Raw genomic sequence first — 14101 nt, 5'->3', positions numbered from 1 at the left:
TAGGAAGATGAGATTATTAACAATTACAAAAACTTCTTAAAATTGTTACCAGGAAGACAGTATCCTTTCCTTGCCAAGATTTTATTACATCTCATTTCCACAGGTTTCGGTTTTAGAGAAAGCACTTAAAAAAATGAGCAGCAGTCAATGCATTATAAAATGACAGCATATATTTTTGAGGCAAATTACACAGTTGCCGTAGAAGTTAAGAGTCATCCAAAAAGAGGTATATAAAAAAGTCACAGTTTCGTATGGAAGTTTATATTTTAATAAACTTCTATATAGATTTAAAGAATTTAAATGGATTTTTATATATGTGCTAAATCATATTTTTCTCTTTTCTTTTTGTGGTCCCAAATCCATCTATTTTGCTAAGAACTATTAGGATTAAATAGCTCCCCATTCATATATACAAAGCACACCAGACGAGAATACAGATCTTTTTTCTTCCTGTATTACTACAGTGAACTGAGAATGCCTATTGCCAGAGGCTTAGAGTGATAGAAGAAGGTTGTTTATACGGACAGCAGTGGATTCTACTTTGATGTGTTTAGCCAAAATTCAATAGCCAATGTTTTTGTTAACTGCCTGTTTGTAGATGGTAATTATGATATGGCATGGTGTTTGTCTTCAATTGTTTAGAGCCATGTTAAGAAAATATGCTTATTACTGTTCTTTTGGCATTTTAATGTTTTAGAGCCTCATTTATCAAATATGTATATCATGCAGGTGCCCCCTACGGAGACAGTTCCTCAGATCAAAAAAGAGAAACATAGTACACAAGCTAAAAATAGAGCAAAAAGGAAACCTCCCAAAGGAATGTTTCTGTCCCAAGAAGACGTGGAGGCTGTTTCTGCCAACGCCACGGCTGCCACCACGGTGCTCAGGCAGCTGGACATGGAGTTGGTCTCCATCAAGCGGCAGGTACCGCGGGTCCCGTCCTGGGCGCAAGGGCTGGCGGTGCTCCAGAGGCCTTTGTATGTTTCACACGCCTAGCTGTGCTCTTCACAGATCTCTAAAGGGCATTTTGTTTCTCAGGAATTGGACAGAAGATCTTGGGTACTGATCCGTTGGTGTTTTTCAAATTAACTTTGAAATTGAAGATTTATATATATATATAGTGTGTGTGTGTCAGTGATTTTCACAGTGTAAGCACACCCAGCACACAACCACCCTCTTGATCAAGAAAAGAAACGCTGCCTCCCAAGCCCTGTTCATTTCCCCTTGTAGCCCCTGCCCTTCAGGGACTCAGTGTTGCCTCCAGTGCCTCACTAATCTCCCTCTCACCCATTACCCACCTTCTTTGAGTAGCTGATCGCTGCTGGTCTGCTTTTAAACCACACATTATTTATCCGTTTTTTTATTTTTATATAAGCAAAATCATATGATGTGGTTTCTTTTACGCCCGATATTCTTTCAACATATGAGATCCATCAGGGTGGTATAGAGCCATAGATGTTGTTCTTTCTCATTACTGTGTAAATACCCTGTGACTTACCCATTGTACTTCTAGTAGATGTTTTAGGCCATTAACAAATAATACTGATACATTTTATTATGTGACTCTTGGTGTGTTATGTATGCATCTTTGTTGGACACGTACATAAGAGCAGAGTTGCTGAGTTACAGAGTATGCGTATGACCAACATTTTATTTCATTTTTTCATCTCTTTCCTTCTCTCCTCCTCTCCTCTCTCCTTCTCTCTTCTTTTCTCTTGAGGGGAGGGGGTTATGCAGAGGGAGAGGGAAAGAGAAGCTGGAGCAGGCTCCACGCCCAGCACAGAGCCTGCCACGGGGTTCGATCTCACAGCCCTGAGGTCACGACCTAAGCCAAGACCAAGAGTCGGATGCTTATCCAACTGAGCCACCCAAGGGCCCCTGTCCAGCATTTTCAGAAACAACTCCCAACGGCTTTCCAGGGTGGTCGTGTCGATTTCTGTGGGTTTGGTTACGCTACATTAGGGCCTGCCAAGTGTAGCACTTTTGACATTGGGGCTGGGTAATAACTTGTCATGAGGAGCTGTCCTGTGCGTTGTCAGATGTTCAGCAGCGTCTCTGGCCTTCACCCACGAGATGCCAGTAGCAGCTTGGCCCCGTCAGTCTTGCCAGCCGAAACGTCCTCAGGCGTTGCCCGATTATCTCCCCCCACCCCGGGCGTGGGGGCAGAATTACTTCCTCCTTCCCATTCTGAGGCTTGCTTGCCTTTTCACTCTCTTAATGGTTCATCTTTTGATGAAATTTTTTGCTTTAAGGTAGTCCAGTTTCTCATTCTTATCTTTTATGGTTAGTGCTCTTAAGAACCTTTCCTAGGGTTATGAAGCTAGTCGCCCGTGCTATCTTGAAAGTGGTGTTTTGCTCTTCGCATTTTGATCTTCTGTCTGTCTGGAAATGTTTTTCTGTGTGTGTTTTACATGTAGGGTTGACATTTGTGTTTCCATGTGGATAGCTAGTTAACAGTAATGTTGATTGAAGACTATCCTTTTCTCACCCCAGTGCATTAGGACCTTTGTTTTGAATCCCATGTCCGTATATGCATGATCTGCTTTGGGGTTTTCTGTTGTTACTCTGGTCTGTGTGTCTATTCTTCACCGATACTATCCTGCCTTCATTATACCTACCTTACAAATCTGAGTATCTGGTCTAGATAGTAAGTTCTCCAAGATTGTCTGTCCTGGCCCTTTGTTTCCACAGAAAATTTAGATTCACTTTCTCAGTTTCCAGAAGAATAATTCTTCTAGAATTTTTATTGGGATTGTATTGAATGTATAGATCAAAATAGAGACTTAGCTTTAAACTGGAGAACTAACCCGGGACTCACGAACATGATCTGCCCCCCCCCCCCAACACAGATCTGTGATTCTCGGTGTTGTGCTGTTTCTGCGTCCAGCACTTTGTCAGAGTTACCCTAGATGTTTGGTACGTTATGATGCTCTTGTAAAGGATACTGTTCCTAAAATTAACCCTTTTCTAATTATTTATGTCTCTCATGAGGAATGGCTCATCATTTGAATCTGATTTTCCACGGTACATTTCAACTGCAGATTGAATCGAGTAGCCTAATGTTGTCCTTTCATTAGTGTTCCGCCCCTCCCCCATCCTTCTCTCTCTGGAATTCAAAGCCAGTTGTGGTGGACCGATGGTTTACTTTTAGTTTTCGCTGCTTTTGACTCATTGATCTTGATGGTTCCGTGGAAGGTTGAATAGGAGGCCAGCCATCATTTCACAGATGAGAGGAGGGGGCTGTGGGCCGGGTCTGTCACCTCGTGTCAGGTGGCAGCACAGAACAGGACCAGGTGTTCCTGTGCAGGCAGAGGACTGGCTTCGAGTCTTGGCTGCTGGCACGGTGCTGCAGCCTCTTCTTAGGAGAATCACTTAATCTTTCTGGGCCTCTTTTCAAATGAGGAGATTAATCCTTGCCTGCCTGATCTTACCCCGGCTATCTGAGGGCTGCTGCGTGAGGGAGCGTTTTAAGCCCTGTCTGCGCTGGAAGAGCTCTCTGGTTGGGGCCGTGAGCTCCCACATGCACTTTCATCTTCTGTACAAGGGGCCTCGTTTCCCCCTCTGCTGAGCAAGTCCCTAATGCTCGCCCTTCAACGTTAATACATGGAGGAAAGAAAAGGAGCCCTTCTTCCATGGAGGTGTGACTGACAGTACAGTCAGATACAGCGGTCTTTGGTTTCACAGCCAGGGTCAGGAGCAGGGGTTTTTCACTGGAAGGTAGCTACTCCGAGTTCACCCTGAATAGAGAGGGTTACATCTCCAGGGAGGAGACAGGTTGTTCACCCCCACGGCCTGGCGGGGCTGCTGCCAAATGCACTTGCCGACTCACAGTGGCAACCGGCGCACACCCTGGACATGCCGTCTGGATGCCTCCATGTGTGGTGGGGTTTCAGGGAAGGGCTCGCACGAACCTGGCAGAAAACCTGACTGACAGCGGCTTAAACAATTCAGAATTTATTTTTATCAAATAGCAAGAAGTCCCAGCGCCAGTAGTTACTGGCATCAGCCCGTCTTTTCAGGGGTGTTGTCGAGGACCCAGATTCTTCCACATTTTCTCCTCTGCCATTCTTAGCGTCCTGGCTTTCGTCTTGCTGCTCTCTCGCATTGGAAGCTTCAGAAGCCATTCTGTGGCCTGCACATCAGCGTTCAGGGCAGAGGAGGGGTGGAGGCAGAGCCAGCCCATCTGCCCTCCTAGCAGGAGAAGCTTTTACCTTCCCGGGGGCTCCTGTCCTTTGTGCATGCCAGAGCTCTGCAGAACGGCTCCTCCAAGGTCCGAGGAAGACCCCCAGCTTCTATGGACGATACTTGTGAGAAGGGGACTGGGGAACAGACATCTGTTAGATTAGCGAGCGGCCAGTGCCTGGTGCATTAGGTCTCCTGGGTGGAGAGGGAGACGGTCACACAAGAAAGTAGAAAAGCCCCATACAGCTGGGAGGTCTAGGTAAGGCACCAGGCCAAGTCAATGGCTTTTTTTGTTTTTTTTTCTGTAAATGCTGATTGCTTTCTTACCCTATTTCTTTTTTTTTTTTTTAAGATTTTATTTATTTATTCATGAGAGACCGAGAGAGAGAGAGAGAGAGGCAGAGGGAGAAGCAGGCTCCCAAGGAGCAGGGAGCCCGATGCGGGACTCGATCCCAGGACGCTGGGATCATGACCTGAGCCGAAGGCAGACGCTTAACCATCTGAGCCACCCAGGCGCCCTCTTAACCCTATTTCTTAACGCAGCTCGTTGCCACTCTGACTTCCAGTTAGCATGATGTTGGTAGCCAAACCCTATCCTTATTCTGGTAGTAAACACTGAGTATTTCTAACAAGGCAGATACATTAGGAAGAGAGATGAAGGTTAATGAGAATTTAGAGCTAACTTTTAGTTCAGAATTTGTGGATGTCTTGCCGTGTAGTCTCTTATGTAATCTCTATGATGCTTTATTGATTTTTAAAGAGAAGATGCATGTGGTAAATAGGTTGGTCTCCTTAGAAAAACGTATGTTACTTAATCACAATGCAATATATCCCCAGTTTTATACATATGTGAACAACAAGCTGGAGCAAATAGAATAACATATTTAACTGGCGTGCTTGGCGGCATTGAGTATTCTAGATTGCTGACTTTTGAGAATTCGCGTATTCCCTGTCACAAGTTTCTAGGTCTAGTTTTTAGCCTAAGGAGAGTTCAGCGGACATAATCTTGAATGTCTTACAACATTTTATGGGTGGTTGGTGCCTGAGAGCTCTGAGCAAGAGTCTAAGACCCTGCTGTTTGATCGGGTAGCCAGTAGACACACATGGTCATTTAAATTCAAGTTTGGATGAAAGTAGAAGACATGAAAAATTTGATTCCTTAGTTGCATAAGCTCCATTTCAGGTGCTTAGTAGTGACATGTGGCTGGCGGCTCCCATGTCAGGTAGCCACGGCTGCAGAATACTGCATCCAAGAACATTCTGTGAGGTAATGCTGCTCTGAGAGCTTGGCGTCACCATCCCAGCAACTCACTGTGAATCAATTTCTGGTACCAGTTTATTTTATTTGACTTGTACCTTTTCAAAAATGAAAATGTTTTAGTTTTACAGTAGAGTAAATTTTGTGCACATTTCCTATATTTTTCTTTTCAGTTAAGTTTCTATGTTCTGATTTGACATTAATAGAAAAAGATTTGGCGTAGGCTGTATTTCTGGTAGGCTTTAAGGCCCTTACGAGTGGCAAACAGGCTCACTTTCTGGTCCCTGACAGCGCTGGTCTTACTTACTGGGCCACTGGTCCTCTGTACATCTCCACCCCGTTTTAAATCTTTTAGAAGAAGTAAAACATAGGAAAGGAAATGCAAAACTAGAATTCTGTGAACCGTAAGTATTTGAAAATGAAATTTTCTTCTAAGTATAAAAAGATTTGTAGAGGAGAGAATTGTTAAAGTGTCCATGAGACCGTGTCCTTCACCACCATCTCCGCTAATCTCCCGTCCCTCCCCTACCCCTCGAAGTCCTGCTTTTCTTTGTCTTAATAAGGTTGCTGCTTTCGAGGGCGCCTTCTGCTCATGAGTGTCTTTGAGGTTTTATTTGGGAAAATGAATTTGTTTCTCCCCTTGCTTGCTTTTTTTTTTTTTTTTTTCTTTTTTTTTCCCATGGGATTATTCAGAAAGGAAAAACCCTAGGGTCAGAGTTCCCCCCTGGTGCTTCGCCTGGAAATGCCTCTGCACGTAGGGCTGAGCGGGAAGGGCCCATTCCCGTGACCCAGCTCATTCAGGAGTCCATGCAGAAGTCAGGAGGAGCCATGGATTGATTCAGTGGTTGGTGGTGTTTGTGTCTTTCTTTTGATTAGGTATGAGCAGTGAAAGATGAGATGCATCGAATCCAGACAATAATGTGGAAAAGAAAATCTGTGAGAAAGTGAAGAATTACAGTTGATGAAAATTAGGCTTGTGGGAAACTGACATATTGCTTTCTTTTTTCTTCTCGTTGAAGAAGGCTGCATTGTGGGCTTTTGCTCTGTGTGGTGCCTGGACGGACAGTGCTTGGGGCTCTGGGAGTCTGCATCTACAGTCCTGCTGCAGAGCCCATGCCACTTCTCTTGACTCTGCCCGCTCTCCTGCTTGAGCTCAATTCTGTGTGGCGGGAAGCCCAGGCATTGCCTGTCTTTTGTGTCAGACTCCAGATATGCTACTCGGGATGAACTCCTACGAAATTATGAGTTAGGACTGTGCACACAGGAGCCCTTTCACCGCCATGCCCTCCTTCTTGTCCCTTGTGTGGTGCTCTAAGCAAGTCAAAGCATCTAGTTAGATGCTCTGAAGGGTTACTGTAGGGACCTCAAATCTTGGCTACCATACAGATCTGGTACTTCTTTGCTCTTGGTTTTTTGTTTCTTTTACTTTTTTTTAGTTTCGTTTTCATTTCATACCTTTATAAAAGTTTTTCATTTTTAAAATTAAAATACTTTCTTCTTTCTCTTAGATTCAGAATATTAAACAGACAAACAGTGCTCTCAAAGAAAAACTTGACGGTGGAATAGAACCATATCGGCTGCCAGAGGTAGGATTACATTGACATCATCTTAGAAGTCATGAGCAAGTTTTATGTGCTAAGAATATAATGCCTATATAATACATCTCCAATATACAACCCATAGAAAGAAAGGTATTGACACAATATTGAAAACCTAGTTGATGTTGAAATTCTGATAGGAGAAAAAATAAGATTCATTAACTCTCGTAAGGACATACGCACATGTAGATGCATTATGCTCATGTGACTCATTTGGATATGCAGGTCATTCAGAAATGTAATGCACGTTGGACCACAGAAGAGCAGCTTCTTGCGGTACAAGGTATGGGGAGTCCTTCTTGTGGGCTTGCAGCTCTGGCGCCTTTAGGAAAAATCATGCCTCACCCCATTCCCATCCCACCACTTGTGGGAGTGTGTTGGGTTCTGAATGGTCAGAAAGTACAAAACCCCAAAAGCAGCAGGTTGTCAGAATTTTACAGTTGGGAGGTATTCTAGTCCTGGGGATCCTGAAAAGAAGAATGCAGAATGTCCATAGCCACAGGATGCTGGCTGGGTGACTTCAGGTATCTTGGGACAGGTGACAGAAGGTGCAGATTTCTGGATGACAGGGTCATACTGGACTTCTTAGATCAGTCATCTACGAAATAGATCTACGTTGCTGCTTTTTCCCACTGGTATAATGCATTAAGATAGTGCCTGCTGTTAGAAGCCCCGTATGTTTTCTTATCTAGATAAAGGAAGGGGTAAGTCTCAGTTGTGTGGGTTTTTCAAAGTTGTTTTTCCCCTATATTGAAAAACAATGCTCTCTTACGTCCTTAGCCATCAGGAAATATGGCCGAGATTTTCAGGCAATCTCAGATGTGATTGGGAACAAATCAGTGGTACAAGTGAAAAACTTTTTTGTAAATTATCGACGCCGCTTCAACATAGATGAAGTTTTACAAGAATGGGAGGCAGAACATGGTAAAGAAGAGACCAATGGGCCCAGTAGCCAGAAACCTATCAAGTCCCCGGATAATTCTATCAAGATGCCTGAAGAGGAAGACGAGGTAAATCTGAAACAATAAGATCGCTGCCAGGTTCATGCTCGATATTTGGTTTCTTCTTTGATGGCCTTTCTCAGCTGTAGAAATATTTTTAGCTCTCAGCTCTGTCAGTGACTTGACTTTTACCTATAAATACCATAATGTGAGTGTTGACGCCAGTTAGTTTTTGGTCACTAGGTAAATTATTCAAATTTAATTGCTGTACAAATTCTTAGTTCCATCCTGGTTTCCTCCAGTCACAGTATATTCCACATTACCAACATTCCTCAGATCGAGTAAGAACTCAGCCATAAAACAGTTAGTTGGAAGTGCCCTGAACAGCGTCAGTCAAGCTCAGTCATATGAAATGCATTGTCATCTCAATGGGAGGTTAATGAACTTACTGGTAAATCGGCGCAGCTAGCCAACCAGGAGCTCCTAGGTCTGTCTCTGCTGTCCCAAATCAACCAGACTTTGATGCTGTTTGGGGCTAATGGGTTTAAATATTGATGGGGACAATTCCAGGTTCTGTGGTTGGCTGGACCTTCCAGGCTGGTGGCTGACATTCTGGCAATCTCCAGGATAGCTGCACCGATCTCCTCTGCAGACTCGGCACAGCTGAGGCAGCCAGATTGGTGAGGCTGCATGGCCCCCTGTGCTGTCTCCCTGCTTCCTGGGACAGGGCTGCCGGCCTTTTCCCTAGCTAGTCTGGCCGGCCCTGCTACATGTATTTACCCCCGCTCCCACAGAGGAGGAGAATGGGGCTAGACAGAGGTAAGAGTTCATTGCCAATCACTTGACGTTTGAGTTTGTTCACTGACACGGAACTCCAAGGATTAATTGAGCTTTACAGGAAAATTTACTTTCTCATCAAAGCCTCTCCCAGACCATGCAGGAATGATTTGAAATTACCTAGTTTGTATTGTCTGTGCTCCCCCTTTACTCTAAGAGGTTGGTTATAAAAGCTGCCCAGAGGCCCCCCCTCCTGACCTGAGCACACAGAGTGCCTCACGAGGGAGATCTGTACCGCCCCCCACTATGCCATAGATGGAGCGCTCCGTGCCTCTGCACCAATTTGAAAGGCCACAAGGTACTTCATCTGTCAGAAGGGTGTTAAAACATCCTCATTTTGTTAGACTCTCTAGAGCTTTCTACCAGAAAATCTTTGTAATAAGTGTACAGAATTTATATTATTAACAATGTGAGTGTTTTCCTGAGCCACACGCATGCATGGCCCAGCCTGAGACCCTGCAACCTAGCAGCATGTGAGCAGAGAGAAGGGGTTTGCAGCTTTGAGCAGTAATTCTTGTCCCAGTGCTAGTTGCCACTTTAGCAGCAAATTAACTTCCCTCACGTCCTGCACTCAAGAAGCATTGAAAGATGAGAATTACCAGGGAAGGAATATTAGAATTTGCAAGAATGACAGCTTCCATGTGTGTTTTTCAGCTTTAGTCCCAGGAAGCAGAAATAATAGGAAACTCTAGCTTTCTTCCTTCTTCAAATTTAATCAAAGTGGGTGTTGGCAGGGTTAGCCTAAAAAATGTGGTCGTAAATTTGGGACCGAGGGCCATCACCAATGGGATGGCATGTGAGTTCTTTCCCATATATTTTCCTCCCTTTTCTTAAGCCTGGTTCATTCACTGACAGTACGTTTCTTTCTTTGTAGTCCAAAATGGCCATTCTTCATGGTCCATTCACCATGTTGATTGCACATCAAAATATACGCACATAATTCTCTTCACAGTCTCTGGGAGCATTGGCTCACCCATGACCGCATTTCCCACCAAGCAGCACGTCTTCATGTCTGTCTGGTGGTTGATCTTCCATGTGTCTGTTTGCCCACCCTTCTCTTCAAAACCAGCACTATTACCTGACTTCTCTTTAATGTATGATCTTTATGTTGTCTGTAAACATTTTCACCTCCTCGGTCATTTAAATCCCTGCCATCACACACCTTATTTCCTTTTCTTTGGCTCCTTCCTTCCTTTTCTTTCTTAATTTACTTATTTAAGAGAGAGCAAGAGTGATCACAGAAGGAGAGGCAGAGGGAGAAGCCGACTCCCTGCTGAGCAGGGAGCCCGATGCGGGGCTCGATCCCAACACCCTGGGATCATGACCTGAGCTGAAGGCAGACGCTTCACTGGCTGAGCTACCCAGGCGCCGCAGTCCCTTTCTTAGGCTCCCTTGTCGTACCAGCCTTCCCACTCTACCACCCTGCTTTTCTCTTCTCCGTATAGCAGTTTGCAAAAGGAAATCAGTCTGTACAGGGACCAGCTGCTTCTCTGTGTCCATGAGGGGCCTGAGGGAACTTGTTAGAATGCTGGTTTAATTGTCTGTCTAGTCAGTGCCCAGAACTGGGTGCCCCTGTAATTTCTCATTCTTGTGTAGCCTGTGGATTCCAGCAGCTAAGAAAGAGGTCTGCTAGTGTCCTGCCCACCCCTTCTGCCCTCAGATTTTATGTGTTAAATGTAGCACAGACAGGGAGGAGGACATCAGAATTGCCAGAAGTTCCAGTAACATAATGGCCTGTTAGCTGTAGGCTTTATTTCCTTCAGGGCTGAGAAGGGAAGGCAGCCCACGGGTTTTGAGCTTTTGAGATTCAGAGTTCTCTGAGGTGGACAAGGATGCAGTACAGAGCAGGGGTGGGTGTGTGTCAATGGGGATGCTAGATAGGACCGGCTCAGAGGTAGAGTCTCCCTTAAAGTTACAGAATGGCTTGAGTGTGTTACTAGTGAGGAGAAATATCCTGACCTAACTGTTCTCATAAATTGTGATATCGCCCGAAGGAACCGCAGTTTTCAGATTTGGGGTTCATAACCCAGTGGTTTCCCTAGCAATAAGAGAGACATCATGACGGTATCAATGAGCACTAAGATACCTTGTAACTTTCTGGTTTGGTTCTGGGAGTCCATTTTAGTTCAGAAATGCCTTTGAGGCTTTTAAAGATCCCACAGTCTTGGCTCTCCTGTGTGTCGCTGTGTCCCAGCGCGGGCCAGTGGCCGTTGGTTGAGTGGGGTGGGTGCCACGGCTTCCCTCCAGCCAGTGCTGACACGCCTGAGAGCTGCCTTTGGCCACGCACTGTGCTGACAAGCCCTTTCCAGGGGTTTTATCTGATCCTGCGAAGTAGACGTCACTATTGTGTCTATTCTGCAGATGAGGAAACAGAAATTGGAAAAGAAGTAACTCATCCAAGGATCCACATCTAGAAAGTGGAAGAGCCAGGATTCGAGCCTGAGATATCTGGCCATGGAGGCCACCCCCTTAACCTTGCCTGCCGTGCCCAGGCCCTGCCCTTAGGAACATGCATGCGTGCGGGATAGACAGGCGGCCCACACCCTCTCGCCCTGTCTCGCCACACCAGAAGTAGCAGTTTGCGGTGTTTACCTGCTCTTTGATTTTTTTTTTCTTTCCCCTTTTCTCCTCAGGCTGCTTCTGTTCTTGACGTCAGATACGCATCTGCTTCATGAGAAACTCTGGTAGCTTTGAGCACTTGGTATGGACGACTGTGTTATCCAGGATATCAGGTATTACAAGACATCACCTAGCCATCTGCATCACATCTCTGTGGACAAGCAGCTATTACCAAAAAAGGCATACACTTCCAGTCCTGTGCTCCATCTGCCTTAATTCTGTGCTCGTTCCTCCATGTGGCGCCACTTCCCAGAGAGCCCCTTTGCATCTCTCACACTCTGCCTCAGTGCTGGGGAGTCTTCGTGGCCTGCACGCCTCCTGTGACTCTGGGGACCCCTCCCCAGTCGAAGCTCCTGAGCCCCACCAATGGCAGCTCTGCCCAGTCAGCAGCTTCTTCAAACAGGTAGTCCACTTGGAAGGCACGACTCTGTTCCTGCATGGCCTGCAACTTCTACTTTGTGCATAATGTAATTTTCAGAGTGACTGTGACCCTGTTGGCCTTTTAGAAAGTTTCTCTTGGTCTTTTCTGAGGCAGCCACCTAAGTGATATCATGCTTCTTTGGAAATCACAGTATACTGGCAGACTGCATTATAACCTCCATTGTGCCAAACATCCTGAGACAGCTCTCATTTCCCCAAATGTTGGGTGTAATTATGGTTTGTAAATTTATCTGGCTTAAATCTCGCCCTTCTCCCTTCCCAAGTGGTAGAAAGCTCATTCACAGCAACTGTCCTTGGACGCTAGCTTAAAGGGAACGTGGACCTCAACACTTTCTGCCTTCAGCTTTCAGCATTGTAATCCCAGGACGGGAGCCAACCCTGTCTTTTTGGATCCCCCCACCCCACCATCCAACTCCAAGAGATGCGGTCCATACCACTGTACCTGGTGCTTGTGCATTGGAATTGGTGCCTTCTCCTTTTGGCAACCATGTTATCAACCCTTTTTCTGTTTTAGTGTCTTATTTCTTCTTTAAAGTTTATTGCTTGCCAAAGATAACATCACTGAGATTAGGAGACAGGGGAGAAATTGCTGCAGATTCTGACAGAGTGCAGATTTTAAATGTCAGGTTAGCTCAATAAAGGGTATTAGAATAACTGGTGAGGGTTTTATAAAAGCTACACATTGTGTGTTCCCCGTTCTGTTGGTATGCCTGGCCTTCTACATCTCACTCCATACAGCTTTTTTTGTCCTTCGTATACTGACGTGATCATATAAACACCATTCTTTCTCTTTTAATATTATAGTACAGGACAGAGAAGTGATCAGTTTATCGGCTCTAGTAAGACCAAGACGAAAAGAAACAATGTACAAAGTGGTCTGTAATGCCTTTTGGTTGGACTGGGAACAAGTAAATGTTTCTAATAAATGTTCTAAGATTTCCAGAATCACTTATTCTCGTACCAGACTCTGGACCCGCTGCGGGGCTGAGGGATAGACTGTCAGACTGCGTTCTCGCGTAACCTGTGTCCCGCCCACGGTCAGTCCAGCCTGCACTAAATATGTTGAAGGAGCTTTTGTTGTTGCTGTTTTGCATCATTTAAATATTTTTCCTGCTTTCAATACCAAAAAGAAAAAAATGCAGATGCTTTAAGGCACAAACAGAATTCTTAAGAATTTAAAATATGCAATTAAAATCTGATGTGTTTTGACTCCCAAGCACCTTGCCTCCCCCCCTCCCCGCCCCCCCCCACTTTTTTTAAAGTCAGCTGATTGTCTCTTTAGGAAGAACGTCAGCTAGAAACCTAGACTGTTTGGATTTGTATGTTTTTAGAAATCTGGAGAAAGGTCATTCACAGGGGCAGTAAAATGGGACTTTCCCAACTTTTGTCATCTTGTCCCTTCACAGGGAGTCTGTGGGTCAGGTAAGAGCGTGTGAAGAACGGCATCTGAGGAGGCCAGAGGGCAGTCACAGCTCGCTGCTCCTACCTAGACGGGGTAGCCTAGTAACACTAGTCACGAGGTAGGATTGGTTTGGGCTCGTATCCTAAGCCTGCTGTGTGATTGGAAAATGGCAGGTAAACCATGGAGAGGAGGTGGCAAAAGTTTTGCACATCGCTTAAAGGGGACACTAGGCAAGAAGCGAGGCCGTAGGTTCTCTTTGCTTCTCAAGGCCTCCTTCCTCTTTATGGAAGCAGCAGGCAGTTTGCTGCAGTGGGTCTCGTTCTGCCAGTAGATCTGTTCCTCTCCGTGCCCGGGCAGTTCTCCTTCTGGCAAGGCGTGAAAGCCCCATGCTGGTTCCTAGGGAGCGGGGCCCCTGGGTGTGTTCTGCACCATCCCCTCATGTGCTCGCCCAGTGCTGAGGAATCACTGCTCCAGTACCCGAGGCCGGCCACAGCAGCCCGGCTCTGGCTTTCTCCACCAGAAGGGGGCATCGTTGTTGTCATTGGCCAGAAGGAAGAAAGATGGTTGTCTTTGCCTGACTCCTTCTCCACCTTGTAGTTTCAAGCATAACGTAGCACTGTGTTTTAAACTGTTTCATTACACTGTCTTTGCAATGATGTTGTAAATGCAAGAAATCACTTAGCTTTAAAAGCTGAGTGATTGATCTTATTTATGTGAAGCCCCTTTTTTAACATATCAAGACTTCGGTGCATCAGCAGGTCGTGTTTGGATGTATAAGGGTCCACGGTGACAGCTGCTGCGGATGCAGTGTTCACTTAAGCTT

The 14101-nt window shown here is 45.4% G+C and overlaps 1 protein-coding gene across 1 annotated transcript in view; it reads left to right on the top strand.

Moving 5' to 3' along the window:
- The window catches only part of RCOR1 (REST corepressor 1), a 114605-nt gene extending 101614 nt beyond the window's left edge, over positions 1–12991 (top strand). Inside the window, exons 7-11 of the mRNA XM_034992790.1 lie at positions 730–924; positions 6949–7026; positions 7264–7321; positions 7819–8048; positions 11450–12991. Coding sequence (XP_034848681.1) covers positions 730–924; positions 6949–7026; positions 7264–7321; positions 7819–8048; positions 11450–11491 — 603 coding nt within the window. The 3' untranslated portion in view covers positions 11492–12991. The remainder of the gene's footprint in view (positions 1–729; positions 925–6948; positions 7027–7263; positions 7322–7818; positions 8049–11449) is intronic.
- The last annotated feature ends 1110 nt before the right edge of the window (positions 12992–14101 follow it).

This window comes from Mirounga leonina, unplaced genomic scaffold, assembly GCF_011800145.1.
Source record: "Mirounga leonina isolate KUSES-001 unplaced genomic scaffold, KU_Mleo_1.0 Mir_82, whole genome shotgun sequence".
Taxonomy (NCBI): Eukaryota; Metazoa; Chordata; class Mammalia; order Carnivora; family Phocidae; genus Mirounga; species Mirounga leonina.
This window is presented reverse-complemented; position numbering and strand designations above follow the sequence as displayed.